The 27,770-nt window shown below is 42.0% G+C and overlaps 4 protein-coding genes across 4 annotated transcripts in view; 3 read left to right on the forward strand and 1 right to left on the reverse strand.

Moving 5' to 3' along the window:
* Positions 1-7,138, forward strand: part of spidr (scaffold protein involved in DNA repair) — a 30,860-nt gene extending 23,722 nt beyond the window's left edge. The window contains exons 16-20 of the mRNA XM_035634112.2: positions 3,425-3,619; positions 4,803-4,896; positions 4,984-5,098; positions 5,964-6,020; positions 6,631-7,138. Coding sequence (XP_035490005.2) covers positions 3,425-3,619; positions 4,803-4,896; positions 4,984-5,098; positions 5,964-6,020; positions 6,631-6,750 — 581 coding nt within the window. The 3' untranslated portion in view covers positions 6,751-7,138. The remainder of the gene's footprint in view (positions 1-3,424; positions 3,620-4,802; positions 4,897-4,983; positions 5,099-5,963; positions 6,021-6,630) is intronic.
* Positions 7,139-7,225: 87 nt separating this feature from the next.
* Positions 7,226-8,751, reverse strand: cebpd (CCAAT enhancer binding protein delta). The gene has a single exon (XM_035634113.2). The coding sequence runs from the start codon at positions 8,483-8,485 to the stop codon at positions 7,589-7,591; it is 897 nt and encodes a 298-aa protein (XP_035490006.2). The 5' UTR covers positions 8,486-8,751; the 3' UTR covers positions 7,226-7,588.
* A 3,240-nt stretch (positions 8,752-11,991) lies between these two features.
* mcm4 (minichromosome maintenance complex component 4) lies at positions 11,992-20,401 on the forward strand. Its single transcript, XM_035634542.2, has 17 exons — positions 11,992-12,077; positions 12,970-13,047; positions 13,190-13,348; positions 13,441-13,604; positions 13,700-13,801; positions 13,895-13,990; positions 14,138-14,233; positions 14,556-14,694; positions 14,899-15,119; positions 15,264-15,384; positions 15,910-16,169; positions 16,506-16,871; positions 16,990-17,117; positions 17,920-18,127; positions 18,270-18,498; positions 18,962-19,095; positions 19,802-20,401. Exons 2-17 carry the CDS (start codon positions 12,984-12,986, stop codon positions 19,895-19,897), a joined length of 2,583 nt encoding a protein of 860 aa, XP_035490435.2. The 5' UTR covers positions 11,992-12,077; positions 12,970-12,983; the 3' UTR covers positions 19,898-20,401.
* Positions 20,402-21,396: 995 nt separating this feature from the next.
* On the forward strand, positions 21,397-27,034 carry ube2v2 (ubiquitin-conjugating enzyme E2 variant 2). Its single transcript, XM_035634543.2, has 4 exons — positions 21,397-21,551; positions 25,582-25,730; positions 25,840-25,965; positions 26,130-27,034. Exons 1-4 carry the CDS (start codon positions 21,536-21,538, stop codon positions 26,274-26,276), a joined length of 438 nt encoding a protein of 145 aa, XP_035490436.1. The 5' UTR covers positions 21,397-21,535; the 3' UTR covers positions 26,277-27,034.
* Positions 27,035-27,770: the final 736 nt, after the last annotated feature.

Here is a 27,770-nt window from a genome sequence, read left to right on the forward strand (position 1 = left end):
ACTTAAGTAAAAATACCAATACCATGAGGTAACTAAGGAATGGCACTCAGTAGAGCGCATACCTCTGCCAAGGCCCAATAGTCCCCTAATGAAACCACATTTAAATCCACGAGATCCTGATTTTTATATGCATCCAAACTCACTAATGAATATCAGTCTCCTAAATGTGCCTGATTTGTTCCGTCAAGACCCATGAATTATTCCATGGGAAATAAAAAACTAAATGTCAAAAACACCCTCTCTCACAATGTTTAGAGAAAGTGATTATTTCTTGGCATATGTCTCATCCTTACACCAAGTTCCATGGATCCGTTTGGTCATTTTTGCCTTATCCTGCTCACAAACAAACAAACCAACAAACTAGAATGGCACCCGGTAGAGCGCATACCTCCGCCGAGGCCCAATATTCCTTTTAAATCCAACCGAGATGCACCAAATTGGGCACACTAATAGATATCACTCCCTTAGATGTGCCAGATTTTTTTTCGTCAAGAGCCATGTATTAATGGGTTAATTGTTGAAAATGTCAGAAATCACCTGGTCTCACAATATTAAAGAAAGTGATGACAAATTCCTGGATCTGCCGGTTTTCCAGATCTGTGCCAAAATGTTATTGTTCCTTTCTTGACCCATGTCCCATCATTCAAGTTTTGTGGAAATCCATTCAGTAGTTGTTGCGAAATCCTGCTGAAAACAAACAAACAACAAACATATGGACCGGGGCGAAAAATTTAACCTCCTTGGGGAGGTAAAAAATGCCCAATTATAAGTAAACGGACAAATGTATTTTCAGTAAATGTAGTGGTTATGCAGTAGAAATGTCCCCCGTGACGGAGATTTTATTATATAGGACAATATTAGATTGTTAATTCCGACGCATCAGTGTTTAAGTGGCGTTTTGATCTTGTAGTGACTGGTGGTGGAGCTAGTTTTAACTACTTTTGACACAGATTCTTAAGGCTCAGTCCAAATTCCCCCTCTTGGCCCTACTCTTCCATTTTTCACTCTGCCACATGGAGGTATCCTGTTTTTGTTGGGTTATCGAGAGGCAGTGCTCATCTATAGTCTGCCAAATGGACCCTCAAACTGAGCGCTTTCAAATGAGTGGTAGGATAAAATTCCCAGGATGCTTTGTGAAATGATCACTAGGAGTAGGACCAAGGGGGGTAATTGGAATTGGGCCTTAGTCCAGTAGTCCACAAGCTAGAGGTCAGACCCAACCAAATGGTCACCAGATAAATGTGAGTGGGAGTCATGTCGTGATTAACGAGACAGCAGAGAAAACAAAACACAGCTCTGCTACAGAATTGTGTGTCTCTGACTTCTCTAACATTTGCTATTTTTTAATTATTGAATGACTTGAGCAGTTATTTCAATGAAAAGGGGGATGGAGACGTGTTTAGGGGAAATGTCTCTTTGTTGTGTTTTCACTCAACTCGTAGCTGGAAAACATAAAGAGAGGGAAAACAGAATTTATTGAACCAAAATAACCAAAAGAAGTTCAACACAACTTGAACTCAACTTAAACATAAAAGGTGTGTAAACAGAGTAAAGGCGTTACTGTGTGTAATGTGAGTCCAAGTGTTGATTTCCTTGTGTTGTATGGTGCAACAAACCAAAAATGACAAAGGGGTTAAGTTTGTCTACCTGCAGGTCAAGAACACAGCAAAGCAAAATAAGGCAGACACAGTGGGAGGGTTTTCATCTACATTAGGGGCTAAAAATAGCTAAACAGTTAACAGTTTGCCCAGGAAACATATGATAAGCTTATTATACAATAAAGATTAAACCAGTGTTTCACAGTGTTTTGTGGTCCTTCACTAAAAAGTCAAATAGACGTCTGAATGGGTCCTTTGTCACGTCTCAGATGTCTCTGAGTTGTTAGCTGCTCCACCAGAGACATTTCTCTCCTGAACATCTCACATGGTTTCATTTCAAGAACTCGAGGCCCAAAGAGGTAAAATTATCCAATATTTTACGGAAAAAGAAAGAAAGAAAAATCAAAGTCTAGAGAAAAAGAGGAAAAAAATGGAATTCACATTTGTGAAGCAGAACTTGTTTTTTCCTCCTCAAACCGCATTAATCATCACAACTCGTCACATTTGAGACTTGGAATCGTCTTTTCATTCAGCAACTGTGTTTCAGGTTATGTTCGGCAGTGTAACAATGCTCTTGTACCTTCTCAAATCTTGAGTCATAATCCAAGTATGACAAAACTTCGCACAAATATCTAATGGGATAAAATTGTGAAAGATCTGCCGGACTAGTTGGCAGAGGCAAACAACTGCAAGGCAGTAATTCTAGTTTCTTACTTCTGAAATGAATTCTTCACCATGTGGAACAATGTTGTGTTATACACAACCCAGGCAGGACTAATGCCTCGTCCACACAGACACGGATAAATATTAAAACCTTGGTTTTCCGCCGGTGTTGTGGAATTAATGTTACATCTACATGAAAATTCAAAAACAGGCGTAAAGTGGTGTCGAAAGCAGGCGGCGATAGTAACCCTGACTAAGGCTGTGATGACCATCAGGAGTCATTATGAAGCTATTACCAGGCTGACATCAGGGTTGTTACAAACCAAAATGCAAATCTCTGTTTTCCCTGTCTACCAAAAAATATTCACCCTGGTCGACATTTTGCCAAAGTTCTGTTTTCACTGACCTAATACTGGAAACATGTAAGGCTACATAAAAAAAACCAAACAAAAACCTGTGTGTGTGTGTGGACATTGACTGAGGAAGCTGTGGTGTTCACACTTTATAACCTTGTTTGTGCAGCAGGAAGTCACAGGTTTACTCTTTTTTGTTGCACTGAGGCTACATCCATACTACGATATTTTCGATATTTTCTCCGTCCATACTAACGCACCTGAAAAAATGCATATCATGTGACCATTCACGTACACTGGCCATGTGCGTGTCGGTGTAAACAGGAAGCAGATTTTTACTTGGTGAAAAGTAAGAGCAGGGAATTATTTTGTCGGAACGACAGCGATGTGGAACTGTTACTGACAGTAAGTGTTAACAACTTTTTTTCCTGCTGATTGTCAAGTCCTGACTGATGAAAACCAATCAGGAAGTGAATATTGTTGCGTTCCAAATACAACGCAGCCCCGGAGTTCTTAAACCAAAACGGGACGAGCAGCGTTTCCAGACTTCTCCCTCCTAGTCGTGCAAAAACTCAGTAGTAGTGATGCCTGCTCGGCAGGCGTAAACGTAGCAGCAGTGATGCGTTTTAAAATGAAAACGTAGCAGTGTGGATGGAGTCTGAGGTCGTACTTTAGTGGCTCTATTTTCAATACAGTCTATCACCACTCAACACTCGCTAGTCTGCAGGTTTGGAGAGAGGGGCAGAGTCGCCACAGTCGATTGTTTGCACACATTTCATTTGTAATTCTGTTTTTGACTTCAACATCCAGGCGTCCTCCTGTGTGCGGAGCAGTCAGTTGTTGAGGTGTGCTCGGCAGAGCCTGAAGTCAGCCAACAGGCCACAACCAGGCCAGGGTTACTTTCACCGTTGTTGACCGAGCCCCAGGCAAAGACCCTGCCCCAACCTGTGAGACTGGATCCCCTGAGTCTGGAGACCACGCCCAACTCCCTCTGTGCTCTCACAGGTCAGTTCCCCCCCTTTTCATGTAAACTATCCTAAATCGGGAGTGATTCCTGCAGAACAATCCAAATGTTTTCGTTTCTCGGGGGAAGAAACCACTTCTTGTTGTATTTTTGTTTTTTCCAAATATAAGTTGTCAACTCAGCAAGAGGCCTTGATGTGGCTTGAAGGCATTGCCTTCTTCTGTTTCTTATTCACTGTCCTCAGGATGTCATTGTTTGAAACTTAAAGAAATGAAAATCATGTCAGTTCCTATATCATTTTTCTGTGACATTAACACGCCTGCTCTCTTTAGAGTTCAGTTGACGATTGCACGGTGGGAAAAAATCAGCTAGTGTGGAGATGTAGTAGTATTTCTCTCAAGCCTCTTTTTTGCTTATGTGCTGTTTCTGTACATTTTTGCTAACATCAAAAAATGGTTTGCCACAGCTTTATGCTGAAGACATTTTGCTGTGTTAGTTAAATTAATCAATGAAATACTTTTCGACTTTAAAATTCCTTCATTTCATTTCTTTTACATTTTGTAAAACTTTCCAAATGTGGTGCAGAAAGAAAGATAGTGGCCTAAATCAGATAATAATCTGCATCTGTTGACTTCATGTCACAGTTGAGGGCAATGATCAAACTGTGAACTCTCTTGGTTCTGGCCCCTCTGTTTGGTCAGGTGGCTTGAAAAAAAACAACACATATTATCTTTTGCACTCATGTGCAACTTGTATCTTCTGGAAATTACCAGTGAAAAAAGACTCAGACCAGAAAGTACGAGGAACCAGTTATCTGCGTTAAATTCAGTATGTTATTAAATGTCCCATGTTTGTGGAACAGCCGCTCTGGTCATCGAGTGAGATGGTGCTTCAGCACGTTTATCACTGCAATCTCAGATAAAAATGAAAGGGATGGATGTGTTTATCTCCTACACCCTGTCACAAACATACACACACTTTGAAATCTATGCATAGATCATTCACCAGTGCTCCTTCTATGTTGGTCATCAGTGTTTTTCCTTTGCCGTGTTTTTTTTTTTTTAAATAGCAAGAGGTGTAAATGAAATGAATGATAAAAATCATCAGGTTGTCACTAAAGAGTTAGTTAAAGTCAAGTGAAAAGTATAGTTCGTATGGATGTTTCGCCGAGGGTGATTTTGAATGTCAGTGTTGATTTTTGAACAGTTGCATGTCTGTCTGCAGGGGTGATAGTTGGAGTAGATGAGAGCACGGCGTATTCCTGGCCGGCCTGCAGTTACTGTGGAAGTGACGACTTGGAGATGTTAGCTGAAAGGCCGTAAGTTTTTAAAAATTAAAGCCAGAACAGCTTTATATTAATCATCGTGGCAAATCAGCACTTCATTTTGTTGTTTTCTTTCCACAGTCAAACCTTCTACTGTGTCTCTTGTAAGTTAGCTGTGGACAAGCCGGACACCAAGATTCAGCTGGAAGTGTTTCTGAGTTCCTCTTCATTAGCTGATTGCACTTTAAAGGTTAAGGTAAGAATTCATAAGTTTATGAAGTAAATATCTTCTTCTTTTTTTCAAAGTTTTGTTTGTGTTAATAAAGCCTCAAAATATTTTAGGGATAATCAGATATTATTTTACACTGTGTAACATGTATTCAAAGGACTCGTGTGATAAACACGGAGCTACATCAAGGAGACGCTTCGCTTAGCATAAAGATTGGAAACTGGGAAAAGGCTAGGTGGACTTTCTCACAAGCCAACTGTTTCAAGTGTTGATGCCAATCTAAGCTAACTGCTAACCTCTCCTGCGTTTAGCCTTCATATTTACTCAACAGCTCCGAAGGCAGTCTCAGTCTTCTCACCTGTCAGCAAGAATGTGAATAAGAGATTGTTTCTAGAACTGTTGCTTCAAGCAGAAAAAAGCAAGTAACCAGATGAGTGCAGGTTTGGAGGGTGCAGCAGTGATTTGAGAGCTCAGTTCAAACCTTGTTGAAACCTGCTGAAATGTATTTCAAAAAAACAGTGAAATCCTCTCATGCTCCCTGGCTGCTCTGCTATAGAGTCTTTAATTGACTTGTAAAGATACAATCTCAAGTTCTGCACATTGAAAGGTTGAAGAAATAAAACCCGTCACCGTGTGTGCATGTGCATAATAACATTTTGTACTGAAGAAAACTTGGTATAAAGTCGTAATCAGAAAATCAGGTGAGGCAAATAGATCAAATAATCAGAGTTCTTCTTATCAGCCATTGTATATTTTAACCCCCCGTCTATCAATCTGTTACTCACCAGATAGCACAGTCTGATTAGTTCACTATTTATTCCTTATTTGCAGCATTAAGACAATAATTAAGACGACGTTAACGGCTCCACACTTTTTAAAATGTACTCAACAGCTGCGGAAGAAGACGATCATGTCCGTTCTAAACACTGCAGCACTGGAGGGTAACGAGGTGAGTTTGCTTTTACAAACTCTTACATAACACTGGGCAGAACTGCACGGTGCATTGATCTTCTGTCAATAAGTCCTGAAAGCACAGTCATCTGCACATGTCAGGGTGATAAAGCTCTGTTCTGTATGGAAGAAAGAAAAAAAACCCTGTGTGATGCTGGTCGTTGATACAGTTGAAGGATTTTGCTGTCAAATTGTAGATGTAATCTTTTAGGGTTTTTTTTTTCCGTTTGCATACATTTTTTATTTACTTTCTGTATAATTTACAAGTGGTAAAACATAAGCCTAAGGTACTCTGTTGGCATTAATGACCTTAGTCAGAGTAGTTCTTGAGTGCTGGATAAATACTTAGATCAACAGAATTAATGCTGACCGATATGAAGAGTGCAAAGGTCGGGGCCTCAAATGCCCTCAAATATTCTTGCAACCACAGCAACATCATCCGATTGAAGAACTAATTCATGCTGCAGTAAAATAAATGGTTATAGTTGGAGGAGAAAAGTTTTTTGGCCTAAAGTGATCTCAACAGGAGGTTAATAAAAGGGAGAACTTGTATGTTTCAGCGTGTCGTGTATGAGTTTTTTTTTTTTGATGGACTGTGTGTGTCTCAGTTCCCAGGTTACGATGTGGAGAATGTCCTGGGAAAAGAGGTGGGCCCCCTTGCAGTTTACGTCCGAGTCGTCACCAAGAAACCTGCCCCCTGGATCGGCCTGGAAGAAATCTGCCTCTAATGGATGTCAGGGCAAGTAGCTAATGATATCAATCCTCAGGCTCCAAGGATCTGCGTGCACGCCAGGCCTTGGCCTTGGCCAGTTTTGTCCCCCTCTCCTCCCTGACTGAAGGCCTCCCTGACGGCTGCAAGAAGACAAGGTCTTGTTTGTGTTAATGATATGTGATCCTGTGGACCAGGAGTTGACAGCCCAAGGGTAGACCAGTGGCATGCAGTCTGTCAAAGCAGCCCACGTGGTCCTTCAACTTGGATGTGACTTTCAGAAGAGCAGTTTTGAGTGTAAACAACATTTTTTCTAAGTGGCCTAAAACCCCTTTTCCCAACCAAGCCGTCTACCTCTGTGTGTAGGATAACTGACACTGTCAATAAACATGGTTTTGCTGACTTAACTTTTCTACTTCCCGTTGTACTTTCTGACGTCTTTAGAGAAGAAACACTCCAGCTATGTGCAAAGACTACTCACACACCAGGCAACGTTCTGCTTCTTTTCAATGTTTTTTTTTTTATTGTAGATTCCATAAACAAAAATATTTTTCAAGGTTTGATACAAATTATATAAAAGATCATGCTCTGGCTCTTATACAAAGTTTGGAATTATAAAAAAAAAAAAAGTACCATATCAGGTATACCATCATATAGAAATGCAGTGGTAAAATAATTTAATACAGACAAAAACAAATCCCACAAAAAAAAAATATGGCAGCAACATCATATATATATATTTTTTTTCCAGTGCCATTATGGTAAGCTTAGAATGCATCTGGTACAGATGGTAAACACAAAGTGTCTCTTGAGGTATGTCTCGTGAAGGCGCCCTTCACACGAAGAGGTTGATAAAGTCACCGCCTCTCTCCCGCGGAGAGGGCCGCGTAGGGGGAGTTGGGCATCTGCTTGAAGAAGTCTCTGAGGCCGCCGAGCTCTCTGCTCAGCTGCTCGATCGTCTTGTTGAGCCGCTCGTTGTCGGCGCCCAGCTCCAGCAGCTTCTGCTGCATCTCCACGTTGCGCCTCTTGGCCTTGTCCCGGCTCTTCCGCACCGCAATGTTATTCCGCTCCCGCCTCTGTCGGTACTCCACGCTGTATCTGTCCACCGACTTCTTGCCCTTCTCCCTGCCGAGCTTGCGCGGCGACGACTTGGCGGAGCTGGCGGCCGAGTGGGGCTCCGGGGTGGTCGGCGGCGTCGGCTGGCCCGTCGCGAGGCTGACGGACGTCTGCGCGCACGCCTCGATCTGGGACGGCAGGGACGAGGACACGTCGCTGTCGCTCCAGTCGGACTCCTGCTTGATGGGCGCCCCGTACGCGCCCCTCTCCGCGCCGCCGCCGCCGCGCGCCGTCCTCTCGGTGAAGGCGGCCGGCGGCTGCAGCTGCAGCTGCTGCAGGCCGCCGGGCGGCGCGGAGCTCTGCAGGTTGTAGAAGTCCGCCTTCTCCTGCTTCACGGTGTTGAACAGGTCGAGGAAGAGCTCGTCGTTGCACAGCTCCAGGTTCGGCACGGCCGTCATCGACTCGATGTACTGGCTGAAGTCGATGGCGCTCTCGTCGTCGTACATGGCGGGGGCGGCGCTCAGCTCCGCCATGGTGCCGTCGTCGGCCGCTGCGTCGCTCCTGGTGCCCGGCTTGCAGGCGCCGTGCTGCGGGCCGCCCAGCTTGGCGCACTCGTAGAGGTTAGCGGGCTCCATCGCCCAGCTCATGTTGCATCGTGGAGACACGCAGTGGGAGTCCAGGCTGTATATGTCACACATGAACTCTGGCGACTTGTCCACGTGGGTTGGGAAGGAAACGGACGTGTTTGTTTGTTTGTTTGTTTTGTTTTAAAAAGTGACCCACGGACGTGACAGCTCTCCGCTGCACGAGAACCATGCGCCGGCCTCTGTGTGTCGGAGCCTCCGCGCGCGTCTCTCGGCTCTGACTCGCTCTTTTATCCCCGGGTGCTGACTGTCAGGCTCCTGTCACTTGGGCTTTTTTTTTTTGCTGTAATACGACTTGTCACTCATCTGAGGCGTGTGTACTCCCGCAGAGTGTTTTGTATCGTCTCCCCCCGCTGACGTCACACGTGCCGCCCTCTCAGGAGCCAGTCAAGTCCAGACGGGGATCACGTGGTGTCCCTTCACTTCCCATTTGAGGAGAGAGGGGCGTGTTGCCCATGCCACCCACTTTTTTTTTTTACTACGATTGTATGAATGGTTGAAGTTGTTTACACACTGTAGACTCTGCTCTGGGCGTTTGAAGTCGACTTTTAATTAGTCGGCCTTTAAAAGTGCAAAGTAAAACGTACAGAAGTGTTATCGACTTATTGTGGAGTGTGTTTCCTGTGTGCTACAGTATGTTATTATAGTTATTTATTTTGTCATGCACATACAAGGCCACATGGCCTCATACCACACATTCAAGTGTTTCTGAATGGGCCTGCTGGGCACAGGTCCAGGGGCCCAAAGGTCCAGGGGCCCCTGGGTTGTGTTTTACACCAGTGGAACACATCCACCGTAGCAACACCATAGCAACCAGAAAGAGACATAAAATGACCAAAGTAGATGCAAAATTGTTGCAAAGAGGCCCACAATTTCTTACAGTGAATCTAAACGATGACCACAAAGACGCAAAAATGTCCGCAAAGAGAAACAAAACTTATTACTTATTAGAAACATGATTTTGTTTGTATGATAACGCATGTTGGCTGCACAAATACAGCACAACATAAACTACTTCATAATAGTATGTAATAAAAGTGTTGTGAGGCAAACCAATCAAAAGAGACGAACAAAAGAAAAACTTTTTAGACTCTGACATTAGACTATGTACTATTAGTAAAATATAACTGTATAAAATGTATTTCTGTTATTGATTCTCAGAAGAAGAATCAACTTCACTTGTCCTCAGAAGTTCCCAGTGAACTTCAACTCACCAAATCTCACCATGGGTGCTTATGTGTTTTTGAGGTGGGAGAAGTCAGTGTAAAAACTTGTTTGGCAAATTTCAACAATGTTAGAAGAATTTTAAGATGCTTTACTTCAGTTAAAGTGACGAAAGTCCTGCTGACAATCCTCTTTATGTAATGCTATGGTAGGTATTAGTAGCAAAATGTATTTGAAGTATCAAAAGTCAAAGCAGCCTTCTCATAATGCAGAAAAGTGAGTTTCAAATATTGATTATTGAATAATTATTTGAAATGCATGAATGTGTGAGCTGCATTGTACTGTTGTAGTTGGACGATTAAAATAGTATCTTTTTAATTTACAACAAAGCATCATATTTTATCATCTCACCATTTCCTCTATACCTGTAAGTTAACTAAGATATATCTGTCAAATAAATGTAGTCAAGCAAAAAGTCGAACATTTCCCGCCATCATGGCAGAGAAGTGAAATTGAAGTATTCAAGAAAAGTACATGTAATATGTACTTCAGAACAGTACTTGTTCTAGAAAATGTATTTAGTTTCATTCTACCTCTTCAACACACAGAACACATTACAGAGAGATACAAAACCGAACATAAACAAATATTGAAAACAAACTTTAAAAAACAAACAAACAGCTCTTACAGGTAAGAACTGGACTAAAACCACACAGGTGAAATTGTTGTATGAATTTTGTAAACTGGGTTGAGGTAAACAATGAGGTAAAAAATAAGTATGAAGTATAAATAAGGAGTGTGTTAACACTGTTTAAATATTTGTCGTATATCTACAGAGAAGTTGCTCTATATACAGAGATACACAAAATCTGCTTATTTGAATAATGTGACTGTTGATAATTAAGTGTTTCTCTATTATTTGAAGATATTACATTTACTTAGCCTATAATCTGAAGTTATTAACATCATTACACATTCATATTTGATGGTTAGATAGATAGATAGATAGATAGATAGATATGCGGTGAATAATGTGTAAAAAATGTAAGAGACATCAAATTCAAGGATGATAATTCCCCTCGGGTAATGAACATATTGTTTCTGGTGATGTTATATCAAAAAATCTCTTCCATAAAAAAATCCGCCTTAAATGACACATGTACTGACTCTTCTCGGAAATACTTCGATGTTTTCCTCCTGGAATGGGAGCTGTACTTTTCCTCTTTCACAGGCCACAGTCTTACAAGGAAAGTGCGCCACGTAGTGGCGAATGAACACACCTGCAGGTTAGACCATACAACGCTCACACACTGACACACCCTGGTCAATGAAGACAATCCCTTTTTTTTCTTTTACAATTTAAAATCTTAGAATAACATCTTGATATTTTACTCAGAGGCATCTTTGCAAGTCACCGCGACTTTTCTTCAAACTGCACGTTTTGTAACAGAAGAAGAAGAAACGCGTTTGGTCTTTTAAACGTCCCGACCCTTCTCACTTCCGGAGAGACCTCCTCTGCTGTCTCTGAACGAATTAAACGCGATTAATCATCTTTGTTTGTGGATGATAATCTTTACCTTCTGCTCCACATTCATGAATCAAGATGAATTCATTCCAAGTCCATCTTTAGTCTATATATATTTGAAAAAACAAGTTTCCTTGTAATTTTTTTATTTTATTTTATTTTTTAATTTTTTTTGTAATTCAATACAGTTTTGCCATAAAATCTGTTTCAGGAATTAAATAATTTCGGATTTCCTTGACATGGTTGTAAATGTGTAAATTCAATGATCGGCTATGTTTATTATTTAGGTCATTAAAGGTGGTGCTGCAATGGATTACATTATATTACAAAATACTATTTACTTTAAATTTTTTATTATTAGTTTTTTCTAACAAACTAATGATAACAAACTAAACAACTCTAAAAGGAAACTTTATTGGAGAAATTATGTTATTGTATTATTTAATAGTATTCATATATTGCTAAATAACTTAATTATTTTTGATTTGATTTTGGTTTTCCTACACATCGTCCCACATTTCACGATTCATTAAATATTTGTATGTTGGCTTGTTTGTTTGTTTTTTACAGATTTTTTTTTGTATTATGGGCGGTTTCAATAAAGACACGTGAAAAAAAGGTCGTCCCCTGTTGGACCAAACCAAATCATCTCAGGGGGTCAGTGATATGAGATCACGGACAGGAAATACACATTGTGTTTTAAGGATATTATAGATTCACGCCTGTCGATCTGTAGTATCTTAAAGTATTTATTATATTTGTCAAGATATGTTATCTTGTTTGATTAAAGTCGCATTGGTAGAAATCCAACATGAGCCCCCCCTCTGTAGGGGAATGAACAGCCAGGAAGGAAGCTCACCATCCCGGCCTCCCATTGGTCCAAACTTCCCCGCGAAAATCACGTCACTCGCAGTTTCGCGCCACATCTGCAGCAGCCGGACGTGCACACAAGAAGAGGTGAGGACAGACCGAGTTACTGAACTTATTTCCGATCAAACTGTAGATTTTCGCGGTTGAACCAGCTCGTGAGTTCCTGAACATGTCCGCTCGATCCTGCGTCGACTTTATTACAGTTTGTGTTCAGTTTCAAGTGTTAAATTAGTGCGGCGAAGTTCCGGCGTATTGTTTCCCTCTGCAGCCACATGTCAAAATGGTCGGAAAGTTATTGTTCACCGAAACAAGGTTTTCAATCATGGTGACAGACACAATGTTACTGACTTTAAAATAAACCTAAGGACGTAAGAGGCCGATTGCACGAATGTCTCATGATTAAAGTGAACTGTTTATTTACTATTATTTTGAAGAATCGAGTGTTGATTTATTGCAGCCAACCGACGTGAAATGGAGTTAATGTAAACCGTAGGCACAAAGTATGACACTGATATAAAAATCACACTTAAAGAGAGATTCAAAGGCTTAATCTGCACTTTGTTCAACATGTATTTTATTTACATCCATAACCGTCATGTAACCATAAATGTGCGCTGACCTCTGGAAAACACAGCAAATCTGGAGATTAGTAATCCTAATTGCTCTTTCATGTAGCATCTAGTGAGGTGGGGGGAAGTGGCAAAGTTATCGACTTGATTAACCATCAATTATCGAAGCAAGTAGCATCGATCCAGCCCCTTTCATCTACAGGCCCCGTGAGGCTGAGAAAGAACCTTGTAAATAAAACGACAGGAAAAGTAACAGTCAACAGTCTGTCAAGCTCAGACTGCAGGTGGTGGGATAAACCCCCTAAAAGGACAGTAGATGAGAAAATGCACTTTAAAAAAAACAAAAAAAAAACTCCTGACAGCTTTTCCATTTGGTCGTCCAATTAATTGCAATCAAATTCCTCCTTTAGATTTCGTTGCAACAATGTCTTCCCCAACGTCAACTCCCGGTGGCCGCAAACGTGGAAGGAACACTAACCCAGCGACACGTGAGTTCACTGCTTCTTCTCTTGCTGATCGTTTCCTTGAGGTTTTTAATTGTCACACAACTGAGATGACCTCAATGTTGTAGGAGTTGGTTCCCTCTTCTACTTTTGATAACTTTGTGTGTCTGTCTTGTGTCAACTGCAGCCAGCAGCGAGGGCCCCACCTCGCCTCCATCTCAAAGGCGCAGGGGGCAGGACTCCTCCACCGCGGACCTGATGCCGATGCCCACCTCCCCGGCCACCGACATGCTCAGTCCCTCAGCCCCTCAGGACACGTCTCTGTTCTCCAGCCCACGACCATCAGGTACTGAAGACGGCACCGTGTGGCCCGGTTCGACTTCTTCTAATCATCTCTGTTGTGAGACACTTTGATTTAACTCCTATGTGTTCTTACAGTCCTACCCAATGAAGTGGACATGAGCTCCCCTCTGATGTATGGGACCCCCAGCTCCAGGGTCGAGGGGACCCCTCGTAGCGGTGTGCGCGGCACTCCGGCCAGACAGCGTCCTGATCTGGGCTCGGTCAGGAAGGCTCCTCAAGTCGACCTTCAGTCTGAGCCGGTCAGTGGAGGAGCCGAGATTTTTATTTGTCGACGCAGCCACGAGGAGTTAATGAGGCAACGAAACTTAAAACCACTCAAACTTTGTGTTTGCAGCCGAGTGCTGACGGCGCGGCTGCCAGCGAACCAAACGGAGGTCAGAGATTGGTGATCTGGGGGACTGACGTCAACGTCGGGACCTGCAAGGAGAAGTTTCAGGTATGAACACGATTTTATCTTTTTACAAGATCTTCCCTGCTCTTCATCCAGTCGAGCTGATGTTTGCATGTTTTGATGCCTCTTCGCCTCCAGAGGTTCCTGCAGAGGTTCATCGACCCGACCTCAACCGAAGACGAGAACTCCGGTCTGGATCTGAACGAGCCGCTCTACATGCAGAAACTGGAAGAGGTACCGTACCTCTTGTGTCCCTGTGCCGTGTTGTAATGAGGATGCCAGTCAAAACACTGATTTAAGTCGGGTTCATACAAGACAATTTACTTTATTTTAAGTTGGGGTCCATTTAAACGATTTATATTAATTTGTTGTGTCTCACAGATCAGTGTTGTTGGTGATCCGGTGCTGAATGTGAATTGCCTGCACGTGCAGTCTTTTGATGCAGAACTTTACAGGCAGCTCATCAGCTACCCACAGGTAAAGTCCCATGTTTCTTAACCACACACGATATCGTCATTACATCATTTATATTTAGAGTCAATATCGAGCTGCATACATCTCTACTACATTCATAAGGGATTAACCGATCTTTATTTTCATCTTAGAGTTAAAATTAATAGAAATAGAACGCACTGAAGTTCTTAAACAGTCGCAGAATAATATTTTAGGGTAAAAAGCGTTAATAGTGATGATAGAAAAGATATGGGCTCAAAATATTTACTCTTATCAATATACAAATGGGAAATTCAGTCCTGAGTGACATTGATGCTAATCGGTGAGTCATTTGTTCCCTTCGCAGGAAGTCATTCCCACCTTCGACATGGCAGTCAACGAGCTTTTCTTTGAGCGCTTCCCAGACTCCATTCTGGAGTTCCAGATCCAGGTCCGCCCCTACAACGCCCTGAAAACCAGAAACATGCGGAGCCTGAACCCAGAAGGTGTGCGTTTACATTAATGAAGACCGTGTCACAGGATGCTTACCACGTGAAATCACACGTTATTAGCGCGACCATTTGCAAAGATATTCCATCCCATATTTAGTGTGGGATCTTTGTGAACATTGGTGCATGTTTTTTTGCTCAAATGTGAGGTATTTGGCTCCAGACTAAAGCTTCTGCGTGCCGTCTGCTTTGCCTCCACAGACATCGATCAGCTGATCACCATCAGCGGCATGGTGATCCGCACCTCGCAGCTAATCCCTGAGATGCAGGAGGCTTTCTTCCAGTGCCAGGTGTGCGCCTACAGCACCCGCGTGGAGGTGGATCGCGGGCGCATCGCCGAGCCCGCGGTGTGTCGCAACTGCAACACCACCCACAGCCTGGCGCTCGTGCACAATCGCTCCGCCTTTTCAGACAAACAGATGGTGAGAGTTGGGTGAGGTTGAGGGCTCGGTGACGGGGACAGATTGCTTACACCTAATCTCCGAATATGTTAGGTGGTGAACGGTGACATGTTGCCGCTGAGGTCACGACATCTGTTGACTTATTGATCATCTTTTTTACGACAGGTCAAAATTCAGGAGTCTCCTGAAGACATGCCGGCTGGTCAGACGCCTCACACGACTATTATCTACGCTCATAACGACCTGGTTGACAAAGTGCAGCCAGGAGACCGAGTGAACATCACCGGTAAGATCACCTCAGAATCTATTACTGCTACTAATGAGCCTTGTCATTACTGATTCAATTTTTCCTTTTAATAGTTTGGTTTATAACATGCCACAAAATCATCAGAGATAATTAGCATAACTTTTCAGAGTTGAAGGTAATGTCTTCAGATGGATTTTTTCCCACCAACCAGCTTGTGAGGGGCCTCTAATTTCTTTGAAAAAAAAAATGATGATTTGGTATTAATTATTGGTATATTTACAAATACATTTTCCGACAACAGACGGATCATTTCTGCTGTACTAAAGTCAATAAAATGTGATAGTCCACAATTTCATAGCGTTTTGTCAGAGAAGCAAATATAGATCATTTTATTATATCAAATATTCTCACATTTGGGATACTGGAACCTGCTAATTCAGAAGATACTCTTGTCGATGGACTTTAGCACTAATCTCTTCAGCAAAGCTCTGAACGGCCAGTGAACCGGTCCGTGTTTCGCCCTCAGCAGAAAATCCCAACAAAGCGTCCCAAATGTCCTTGCAGGTATCTACAGAGCGGTCCCCATGCGCGTGAACCCGCGCCAGAGCAACGTGAAGTCCGTGTACAAGACGCACATAGACGCCATCCACTTCCGCAAGACGGACGAGAAGCGTCTGCACGGTTTGGACGAGGACGCCGAACAGAAGCTCTTCACCGAGGACCGAGTGCAGACCCTGAAGGAACTGGCGGCCAAGCCGGACGTCTACGAACGGCTCTCCTCGGCCCTCGCACCGAGTATCTATGAGCACGAGGACATCAAAAAGGTTTGTGGTTCCGTCTAAGTGTTCCTGCTGTTTTGAACGGTGCAGACTCGGACAATCACCTGCAGCCTTCTTCATATGTGAACGGCAAACTCCTGAGAACTTTTTGGACACAATCCGGACATTTTCCAGAGTTCATGTCTGAAAACAGCTATTGATATATTGCCGAAGAAAAAAAAATCGGTGCAGTTAAAAGTAACTACTCTGTTCATGTAGATGTGCCAGTTTCAGGGCTGAGGGATTTATAATATGCATCTAATCTAGTTGATGTTGAAGTTTGACACCGCCTTTTTTTTTTTTTTTTAAATTCGAAAAAATACCCCCCTCTGTTCCGTCCAGGGCATCTTGCTGCAGCTGTTCGGCGGCACACGCAAGGACTTCAGTGAGACCGGCCGCGGTCACTTCCGCGCAGACGTGAACATCCTGCTCTGCGGAGACCCCGGCACCAGCAAGTCCCAGCTGCTGCAGTACGTCTACAACCTGGTGCCGCGCGGCCAGTACACGTCGGGAAAGGGCTCCAGCGCCGTGGGTCTCACCGCTTACGTGATGAAGGACCCCGAGACCCGGCAGCTGGTCCTGCAGACTGGAGCCCTGGTGCTGAGCGACAACGGCATCTGCTGCATCGACGAGTTTGACAAGATGAGTGACAGCACGCGCTCGGTGCTGCACGAGGTCATGGAGCAGCAGACCCTCTCCATTGCCAAGGTACATTTGGCAAATTGTGTATACATGTGCCGACGAATTAGGAACACGTAATTCTGAGAGCTCGACATATGAGCGATGGTTCACACTCAATTTATTTTTATTTTTTTTCTGTCTGCAGGCTGGAATCATTTGCCAGCTCAACGCCCGTACGGCAGTGTTGGCCGCCGCCAACCCTGTTGAATCTCAGTGGAACCCCAAGAAGACGACCATCGAGAACATCCAGCTGCCTCACACACTGCTGTCCAGGTGAATACTGTCAATCACATCAATGACTTTGGTTTATGGTGTCCAAAGACGTTACCTTTTTAATCTAGAAGCAGATCCTCCTTGAAATCATCCGCTGCACCTCACATATAAAATTCAAACATGTAGATGGAGCAGGATTTAAAAGGAGCAGGAAAATCTCTTCAGCTCTCTGTTCCCTTTAGGAGCTAGTTTTATACATTTTATGAATTCGTCTTGAATCCAACACGTTTAAACATGTGATGTAACTGTAGAGAAATCCCTCTAAGCTAGTATAGTTAGTTTTTCCTATGATTTAAGATTTAAATTCTCTTGTCAGTGAATTAATTGAGTTTTGCTAAATGCAACTCAACCATTAACCATCTGAAGTGCAGTCACTGTGATTAGTTTTTTCCCAGTTTTCTAGTTCTTGTGAATATTAATTTTTCTATAGATTTCACATTTCTGGAATATTATATTTGTTGGGCATTAATGTCCCAACCAATGAAATGTTGGCTGACTGACTTCATAAAAATGTAATTTGGATAATATTTTTGTCAACCCCCTTAATCAAATACCATAAAGCTTGTAATTAAAAGAAAATCGACATTGTAATAGTGCAAGGAATCCTACAAATGAGTGATTGTGTTATGTAGGAAGTTTTTCCCTCAACTGATTAAATGTCGCTCTGATAGTTGCATGACTCGGAAACAGTTGTTGTTCTTTTTAATGAGGTTTTAATGACTTATTCTATCATCTGTTTTTTTTTTTTTTTTTTAGTTACCACATAATCGGTTTTTAACGTTGTATTTTCTTGCTCCGCCAGATTCGATTTGATTTTCCTGATGCTGGACCCTCAAGACGAGGCGTACGACCGCAGGCTGGCCCACCACCTGGTGTCGCTGTACTACCAGAGCGAGGAGCAGATCGAGGAGGAGTTCCTCGACATGGCCGTGTTGAAGGACTACATTGCATACGCACGAACATACATCAACCCGAGACTGAATGAGGAAGCCAGCCAGGCCCTCATTGAGGTTTGTTTGCTCGCCGCATTGCCACAATTTCTGAACATCATGTCAGAACCTTTCCCTGACAGATTTTGTTAATAACACGGCATTGAGTTTGGCACCAGCCCCTTTGTGAGCCTCAGCTGACCTTGTGCGTGTTGGTCCCCAGGCCTACGTCGACATGAGGAAGATAGGCAGCGGTCGAGGCATGGTGTCGGCCTACCCCAGGCAGCTGGAGTCCCTGATCCGCCTGGCGGAGGCCCACGCTAAAGTGCGCTTCTCCGACAAGGTGGAGACCATCGACGTGGAGGAGGCCAAGCGGCTCCACCGCGAGGCCCTCAAACAGTCGGCAACAGACCCCAGGACAGGTTTTGTTGACATCTCCATTCTCACAACAGGTACGTCACGAACATCAAAAACTTGCAGTTTTGATGCATTTTGAATAGTAGCAACTATTCTTAGAAGCTCCTGTAATATGCTAACTGGACACCGACTAAGATTAATATAATTTTCTTTACTCAAACCTTGTCTGCTGGAAAAAATTGTTTTCTTGTTTGTCATAGTGGAAATGGCTTCAGTTTCCCACAGTCCAGAGTACCGTGTGAAAATGTATTATTTGCCCAAAAACAATTCAATACCCAAAGATAAAGAATATATTATAATGTAAGGATGAGGAAAAGCCACAAACTCTCACACTGGCATTAGCTAAAGGCATTAAATGTCTGCAAGCTGCATTTACAAAATGACAAACAATTCATTAATGTCATTATCGATGATGGATTAATCCAGTTTTTTTTCAGCTCTAGTTACATCTTTTAAATGGAAGCAGCATATTTCACTATATTGATTTTCTATTGACAGGTATGAGTGCCACTGCCCGCAAGCGTAAGGAGGAAGTCGCCCAAGCCCTGAAGAAACTGATCCAGGATAAGGGAAAGACGCCTGCCATGAAATACCAGCAGCTCCTCGATGACCTCAGAGCACAGTCGGAAACTGTAAATATATATTTGCTTTATTGTGCTGTTGTGGTTTTGTTTAAGAAAAATTTCACATGACATTAATAGTTGTAGTTAAATGTGTATATATATATATATATATATATAGATACTAAAGTTAAATTACACAGAAAAATTATGTTATTTTGAATTAATATTAGGGCAATATTTAAGGGGGGGGGTTTGTCTTGGAGATTTTGAGAATTAAGTCATAATATCAAGAGAATGAAGTGGTAATTGAGAAGAAAGTCATAATATTACAAGATAAAGTCATAACATTTTGAGAGACAAAAATTCCATCCATTTCCTCCAAATGAGGCAATTTCCTCCAAGTCTGTGTGGTTCTTTCTTCAGATACAGTTGATGGCACACTTTCTAAAGTCCTGATACTTGTCATAATGTGATGCTGATGTGCCAAACATTAAGTTTTTTGTTATTTGTAGGAACCTATAACGAAACCAGTCCTCATTTTAACGCAGGCGACCGGCTGCCTACATCTCATAGCCTAAAATTAAGTTTAATTTTCGGAATACCCCTTTAAGTGCCCCTAATACTCGTCCGCACAGAATTGATCATTAGATAATAGAAAGATTAAATTTACCATCGTTAATGTACACATTTTTTAATTTTTTATCTCACATTGTCCGTCAACAACAATGCCACCACTTCTTGTAAAGACAGCTTTCTTTTGTCACTTTGTTTTCAGGCTGTCACTAAGGAGCTGTTTGACGAGGCGCTCCGAGCGCTGGCCGACGAGGATTACTTGACGGTTACTGGAAAGACGGTTCGTCTCCTCGCCTGAGCCGCACCCTGCAAATTATGTACAGTGCTTAATTTTAAATCCTGTCCTGTGTCAACCTCTTTCCTCATGCTGTTAAAAAAAAAAAAGAGAAAAAAATGTTTGTACAATTGAACCACCACATGTTTTTCTGGGCATACTGGGTGTGATTCAGAGTCACCAGATGACTCATTCAAACTTTATTGTCCTGTTGTTATAGGGGAAGAAAAAAAATCCCTCGCAATTAATAGTTCATATTTAATAGTGCTTGTATTTCTATTATTTTTTTCAAGTAGAGCTCTTGATTTTTTTGTGCATTGTGATGGTAAAAGGCTGTTTTCTTCCAACTTGTAAATTGTTATCAGAGTATCTCTTTTGTTTTTGTGCTGTAAAAACAAGCTTTGAAACGTATTGGTTGTTTCTGTCTCAGATTTCTAAAAGTACTTGACTATTACCAGAGTTGCATTGTCCTTGTAGCTTGGATCGACCATTTGTTTATAGAGAAAAAATAAAATGTTGTTCACTGAAGGTGCTTGGAGTGTTGTTTTTAAATTTTCCTCCACATACTTTAAAGTTATTGAAATCCAATTATTCCGCTGTGTTTATAAAGCGTTATGTTCTGCACCAGGTTGTTCTACTTCTTCGTTGAAACAAAATATTTACACAATCAAATATTCAAGAAGACTTGGATTTTAAATGGCCGCACCATTTCATATAACCTTTAGTTCAGCCACACATAGTATCTTTGGTAACTGGAATCTTTTCTAGAAATAAGAACAGAAAATGAACCATTAACATTAGAATGAGAAAACCATTAGGAGCATCTGCAGGGCCTTTAAAGTCCTAAATTCTATTTACTTGGATCTTAAATCTTAGTTTTTGCATGTTTTATCAAAAATTGGCTGGAAATCTTCTGGACCTCCCATCAAAATTATTGTTGTGCAAAAATTAAACTTTCTAAGTAAGCAAGTCACTACAGCCATGAGATAAATGTACTGGAGTCATTTTATTATATTGTATATGTATGTACCAATATATGGGAGACGGAACATGACTTGATAATAAATAAATATAGGAATAAATACAGGAATAAATAAATGTATAGATACAGAAATAAATGATGAAATAAATAAATGAAGAAATAAATAAGTAAAAAGAATAAATAAATGATGAAATTAATAAATGTATATAAGAAAAGAATAAATAAATGAAAGCTTTACATTTATTTGGACATTTCACACCCCTGTGTAGGGAAATATTGGTATGTGGCTGATACAAAAAATAAATATCTTTACACCACTAATCGCCACTCTAATTCTGATAAATGAATTTGCTTAGTAACAACTGGGACAAGTCTGTTTTTTTTGGTGTTTTTCTTTTACTTAATAAATAAATCAACAGACTGTAATTCGTCCAAACTTCCCCACACGCACCTGCACATGTTTCTTTGAAGATGTTAAAAATAAAAAAAAAAATGTGACAAACGGGTCGACGAGGTGAAGAGTGAAACGCGGAGAGCGGAGTGGACCGGAGCGAGAAACGGACTGGACCGGATCCCGAAGAGGACTGGACCGGACCGCAGTGCACTGATCTGCCGGTTTCCGCGGCTGTGATGTCACACTTGTGTCTGTCTGCTTCTGGACTCGGCTGAAGAAGAAGAAGATGGCGACCGCCACAGGTTTGTGTGCCTCCAGACTTTAACATCCACAGGAGATACGAAGTGCGGGCGACGCCGGGGGTACGCGCCGGCACCTCGACCCAGCCGGCGTGGCCGCCCCCCCCCCCCCCCCGTTAGACATGTTCGCGAATTTTCTCGGAGTTGTAATTTTGCCGCAAACGCCTCGTCTCTGCAGAGCAGCGATCTTCGCGGGGCCCGTCTATGTCGTGTAAGCTAACCGTGTTGGCTAACGCTAGCGGCTAACGTGGCTAAAGCGAGGCGTTGTGAATAGCTTGGTCCGTGAGTTAGCCGAAATAACGAAAGGTGATATGAAAAAAATAAGCGGCGGCGCCCGCAAATGTTGACTTTCTGTGAAACGAGCAAAAGAGCAGCGTCTATAATAACGTGATGCGGAGGTTTAATTCGTCATAAAAGTTCCCGTGAACACGGGGCTTGTAAACAACCGCAGATGCTACTTGCTAGTTAAGCTAACTTGGTGACTAGAATATTCTAACACGGCGCTGCACCGAGCGTCGACCCCGCTACGTGTGATTACCACGTGTACGATTCTAAATAACTGACTGATCTGTACGCGTCTTTGTTGTATTTTCATAATAATAATGATGCAGTAGTTCGACAGTGACGAGCACTACAATGCGCATTTCGGTGCTTCGCTGTGACTCGACATGACGGCGGCGGAATTGTTTCCACACGGACACCAGTCCCCGCTGCTCTCTGCGGCGCCTCACTCGCTACTACGTCGTTCTCACATTTCGACTGAATGTCGCCTTTTGGGGACGTTGGAGACGCATTCAGGGGACAAGTCTGCGTCTCCACATGGGGCCGAGGTCTGTCGGTGTTGGGCGGGGAGCGGAGGGAGGGAGGGCGGACGATCCCCGCAACGTTTCAGCTACAGGAATGTCTGCACGCTTCACACCCAGCACATAGTCCGAGCCCACGCCTGCGTAAACGCTCAGGAATTGAAGCGTGCGTCTCAAAAAACTTGCCAACTAAACTCTTTTGATCGAAGAGAGAGAGAGAGAGAGACACAGAATAATACACTTTAAATGCCATCGGGTTATTTTCCGTTTGTCTTAAGTTTGACGCTACACCGCGGGGGTGTTAGTCCAAAGTGGGGGAATGGGGAAGTGGTTTATTCATAATCGAAACTAGCTGCGAGACGAGTTGCTGCGACCTGCGCAGGATTCATCTTTCACATAGCGAGGTTCGAGTTACTGCTGCCTCTTGCAGTGAAGATTCACTTTCACTATTCATATAGTTGTGCCTTAGATTTGATTTGTAAAGAGTTGTCTCACAGATGAACATTATAGAAAATTAAACTAATTTATGGAAAGATATCTTGTACATTAAAAAAAGAAGATGTTATAATTGTGAGCTCTAATGAACATTAATGAAGTATGATGATGATGATTATGTATTCTGGCTTCACAGTATCTGATACAGCTGAAACTCAAATTAATGATTGATAATTTTACGGAAACTGAATCATAATATTTTCTAGTGCTGCCCCCTAACGGTTGACCAAATGTTAGATGATAAAACTAGTCGACCAAGATTTGATTGGTCGGTTTTGTCGCGTGGGGGGTGGGGGGGTCACAGGAAGTGGCATCAGACATCGTTTACACAGCTGGTCCCCGTGGTTATTAGATGGTAATTACAGAAACTGTCGGGCAGGAAATCCAGAGTGTGGGATTATTTTGAGAGGGTAAAGGACAACTGCGAGAACATGACATGCAATCGCTGCAGGCAGATGTTCATGTATCATTTGTCGAACTCCATCATGGCTCATCTTTTAAATATGTAAGGAGCCTCACGTTAGTCACTTAACATGGCCACTAATTAGATAGTTATTTATCTAGGCTACTGGATAAATATGTGCGATTTTAACATTCAGAATCATCACCACTCGCTTTGTGCATTTTAAAGGCTCTTTGCTGTTTTTATTTCCCTGTAATGTAGCACAGTGTTAACAATTTTACCTGATTCTTAACAGGTTAACACTTGACATGTTACTAGTAACGCTACGGTGATCTTAATCTAGCCGTGTTTGCATGTCAATAGGGAACTACAATCCTGAAAAACTTCTTGTGAGCAGGTTGTATTTAAGAGAATGGTAGAGTCTCCCTCATTGTGGTCGCTGCAAACCAGATGTGAAATATATATTTTTTTCCCAAAGAGATATGTCGAAGTATGATTTAATGTCTGAATTTGGACAATGTTAAATGTATGCTTCAGTGGGCGGGGGAAATTTGAATGCTTTCACAGTCTCATGGCCTTCTTAAAACACTCTTTTCACTTCCATCTCTCGATCGTTATTATGAATAGCAGTAGTTTTACTTAAGTGCTGTCCCTCAGTCTCAACCCCCATCACTCCTCCAGTCATGAGCTGTAAGTGGTTCATCTTTTTCACCACCACGAGTGCCTGTCAGGCTGTGTGCTTTATGCCACCGTTTGAACCGTCGTCCAAGGACACTTTCCCATTAGCCGGACACTTTGACTAGTTTTGAATGATGTTATTATCAACTCAGCTGTTATGACACTGGTCATAAGACAACTGGATCATTTGTTTAAAAATCCAGAGTACAGGCCCATGTGCTCCATATCTCATGACTTTTTTCCAAAATTGCTGTCAAGAGTGAGGAATTATATTGAGGTTCAATGTTCAGCAGCATCAGATATCTTCAGGAAAGGTCTTGTGAACAGGAAATGAGATGTGATGCATTTTCACAGTGAGGTAGATGAGGTAGCTGTAATCTGCTGTGGCTAAGTGCATATAGCGCATCAATCCTCTGCGTCATTCCAGTATCTACCTGTCCTGTCTTGCACGTACTTAGTGATCTTATTCATCAGGATTCATTGGTTTTCCTGTGAATAGAAAAATGAATGTCTGCTTGCGACAGTTGGAGTTGAACAAAAGGCCTAGATAATGGTGGAGCAGTTCTTTTTCACGTGGAAAACATTTTATTTGCAATCGGTGCTGGTACTTATGATTATTTTCCTCATCGACTCATCTGTTTGTTTTTTTAAGCAAAATAATTCTTTGAGGGAAAAAAAATACTCATCTTAATTTCTGTCAGTCACAATTTCTTCTTTCAGACCCCAATCGGCTTGTTTGGTCCATGGCTTGTTCACGGCTATCCATAAAAAAGCGAAGTGATGTGAATTTCACAGCTTTATAAATACTCTGACTCCTCAAACATCGTCCAACAATGCCTCAGCTACTGGTTCCTTCATTTGCACATCCATTTTCCGTTTTGCACTGCTAGTTTTTATAGTTATAGTTTAATATTTAATTTAATTTTATATTTTTATTTTTATGTAGGATTGATGTATGTATGTTTGTAAATGCTGCTGCATGCCTGAATTTCCCTCGGGATAAATAAAGTATCTACTAAACTAAACTAGAACTCCTAATATTAAAATAACCGATGCCCAAGCAGGAGATAGCCACGAAAAGAAATAGTGAAGTGATTTCAGTGGCTGATTCCTCAGTTCATAATGTAATGAAGAAATGTCAATTAATGGAAGTGGTGGAGGTCAAGATGAGGTCTGGAAGACCATGAAAACTTTCTGAGAAAAGTTTTCCTTTGCCAGAAAGGAAAATAAAAAACCCCACCATATTAAAATACGATCATCATGGAAGAGTCAACAGAAGAAAATCTTTCCTGTGTCCTCACCACAAAATTAAGCATCAAATGTTTACTACGGAACATCCAAACAAGCCTGATGCATTTTGGGAACAAGTCCTGTGCAGTGATGGAAGAATTTTATGTAAAAAACATCCGACTGTTAAAACTCGGGAGGGTCGCTCACGCCGTGGGCTGGTGTTTCACTTGGTAGAGGGAGGAATGTATTCAATCAAAAAATGGCTCATTCTGGAAGCAAACCTCACTTTCCCTTTTTTAGAAATCGGCTAATCTTTTTACTTGCTTCGCCATTCACAGTAACAGAAAGTCCGACCAGCCTTTTCATGCTCCTGTATCTTAAAAAAATCTGTGTGGTTCATGTTGTTCTGTTTTTGTCATCTAAGGAGTTAAAGTTCCACGCAATTTTCGCTTGTTGGAGGAGCTTGAAGAGGGGCAGAAGGGCGAAGGTGACGGCACAGTCAGCTGGGGCCTGGAGGATGACGAGGACATGACCCTCACACAGTGGACAGGCATGATCATTGGACCGGCAAGAGTAAGATCACTTCAGCGTGTGGATTGTCCCTCCACTGCAGACGTAGAACGCCGTCCTGTAGATACTACAACTCATCTAACTGTTTTTCTCTTCTCCTTTGTTTTTGCAGACCAATTATGAGAACAGGATATACAGTCTGAAAGTGGAATGTGGACCTAAATACCCAGAGATGCCCCCGACCGTTAGATTTGTAACAAAAATTAGCATGAATGGGATAAATAACTCGGACGGGAGGGTGAGTTTCATCGCAAAATCTTACATGGTTATGTATGAGTGTCGAGCTCCAGGAATCATTTTTTATGCGTCTCAGATGCGATGTTCAATAACTCACTGTCAGCGGTTCCTGTCACTGTAAACGATGTGCTGACCGTTGTTTTCTCTTTGTGTTTTGTCTCACAGGTGGATTCGCGTAGCATACCAGTATTATCAAAATGGCAGAATTCTTATAGCATTAAAATTATTCTTCAAGAGTTAAGGCGTCTAATGATGTCCAAAGAAAATATGAAGCTTCCACAACCACCAGAAGGACAAAGCTTCAACAATTAAATTGTTAATGGATTGTGTCGACCCTCTGTCTTAAATCTTACTCTCTTAGAAAATATTGTGTAAAATCATCAAGAGGCTCACTTCGCACACCAACAGTTATCATCTGCAAGAGCAAGATTGGACTTTCTTATTACATAGCTCATTCAAAAAACAAAAAAACAAATGTCCCTGCAGTTAAGCACCGAGTAGATAGTGAAAAGACTACAAGACCACAGTTATCTGCCTTTTAATAAAGTTACTTTGACAATGACTTTAATGTTCGACCTGTTCCAGCTTGACGAAGGAAGCATGACGCCACGCTGAGGCTGTCCTAACAGTTTTATTCGTTCAAACGACCGATCACTGAAGTAAACGGCAAGATGTGTGTGTGTACGAAGGCATGTTCTGTAACTAATACCTAGTCAAAGAGAAGCCACATTTATTATTTTTTGTCTTCGGTTGTTAGTCAAACTTAGCAGGTTTAATTGAAATATCATGCAGATTTAAGAGTATTGAACTGTGGCTGTAGTGTAAAAGTAGTGTCACAAGGTAAGAACGATTTTTTTTAACAAATATATATAAATCTATCTATATATATACATCTGTACTTGACACAATACCAATATGTTTCTGTTCTGTGGCTCTTTGACATGTAACAGACGTTGAAGCCTGCTGTGTTCTGAAACTCTTGCATTTAACTTCCAGTGAACATGGCAGGTGTATGAACTTGTGATTTTCTTGAAATTAAAAATCACTGTCTGCGAAAGAAAAAAATCAAATCCAGAGGTTGACGTTTTTTTTTGTCTCCCCAGCCGCACCTACAGTTGCATGTTTTCCCACAAGAGTACCTCGACTGACAAGTCGACTTCTGGCCTGGTGACACCACACTGCAGACATTTGATACAGCTTGTTCTCAAGAGAATAATATAATCAAAATGCTATATATTTCATATTTCAGCCCTCAGTTAGTGGCATATTCATTTGGTGAAAAAGCCTGTTTCTTTATGACTGATAGTCCAACCCAGGCCTTGTGTTGTGCACTAATTCTTGTTGAGGTCTGTGGACGCTGCACAGTGTTTGGTGATAGACATCCAGTGTGGCCGTGAGAGTGAAGGATACTGTTCCCTCTGAGACCGTGACCTTTTGTTGCTTTTCAGCCGTTGATTATTCATAAAATGTAATCAGCTAAATGTGTGTTCTAAGAGCAGTCACTCGCAGATGGTGTAATCTGTCTTCAGTTGCTCAAATCCATTTGTTGCTGAACATGGAGTTGCTAAAGCAGCTTTGAATTATAATTTTTAAAGGCCTCGTACAGTTGGGGGAGTGAGGGGGTTAATGGTGTATTTTTGGAGCATTGTCTTGCAATTTCCATTCCCATAATCCACTGGCACCAGACTCACCGGGGTTCTTACGGAGGGATTCATGTTTGATGGTTCAGTCACAGTGAACAATCAGTCGAACCATTCGCTCGACATTTCAGTTTATCATAATTTTTGCCCTTCTGGCCAGAGCTCC

The sequence above is a fragment of the Scophthalmus maximus genome, chromosome 5, assembly GCF_022379125.1.
Source record: "Scophthalmus maximus strain ysfricsl-2021 chromosome 5, ASM2237912v1, whole genome shotgun sequence".
NCBI classification, from domain to species: domain Eukaryota; kingdom Metazoa; phylum Chordata; class Actinopteri; order Pleuronectiformes; family Scophthalmidae; genus Scophthalmus; species Scophthalmus maximus.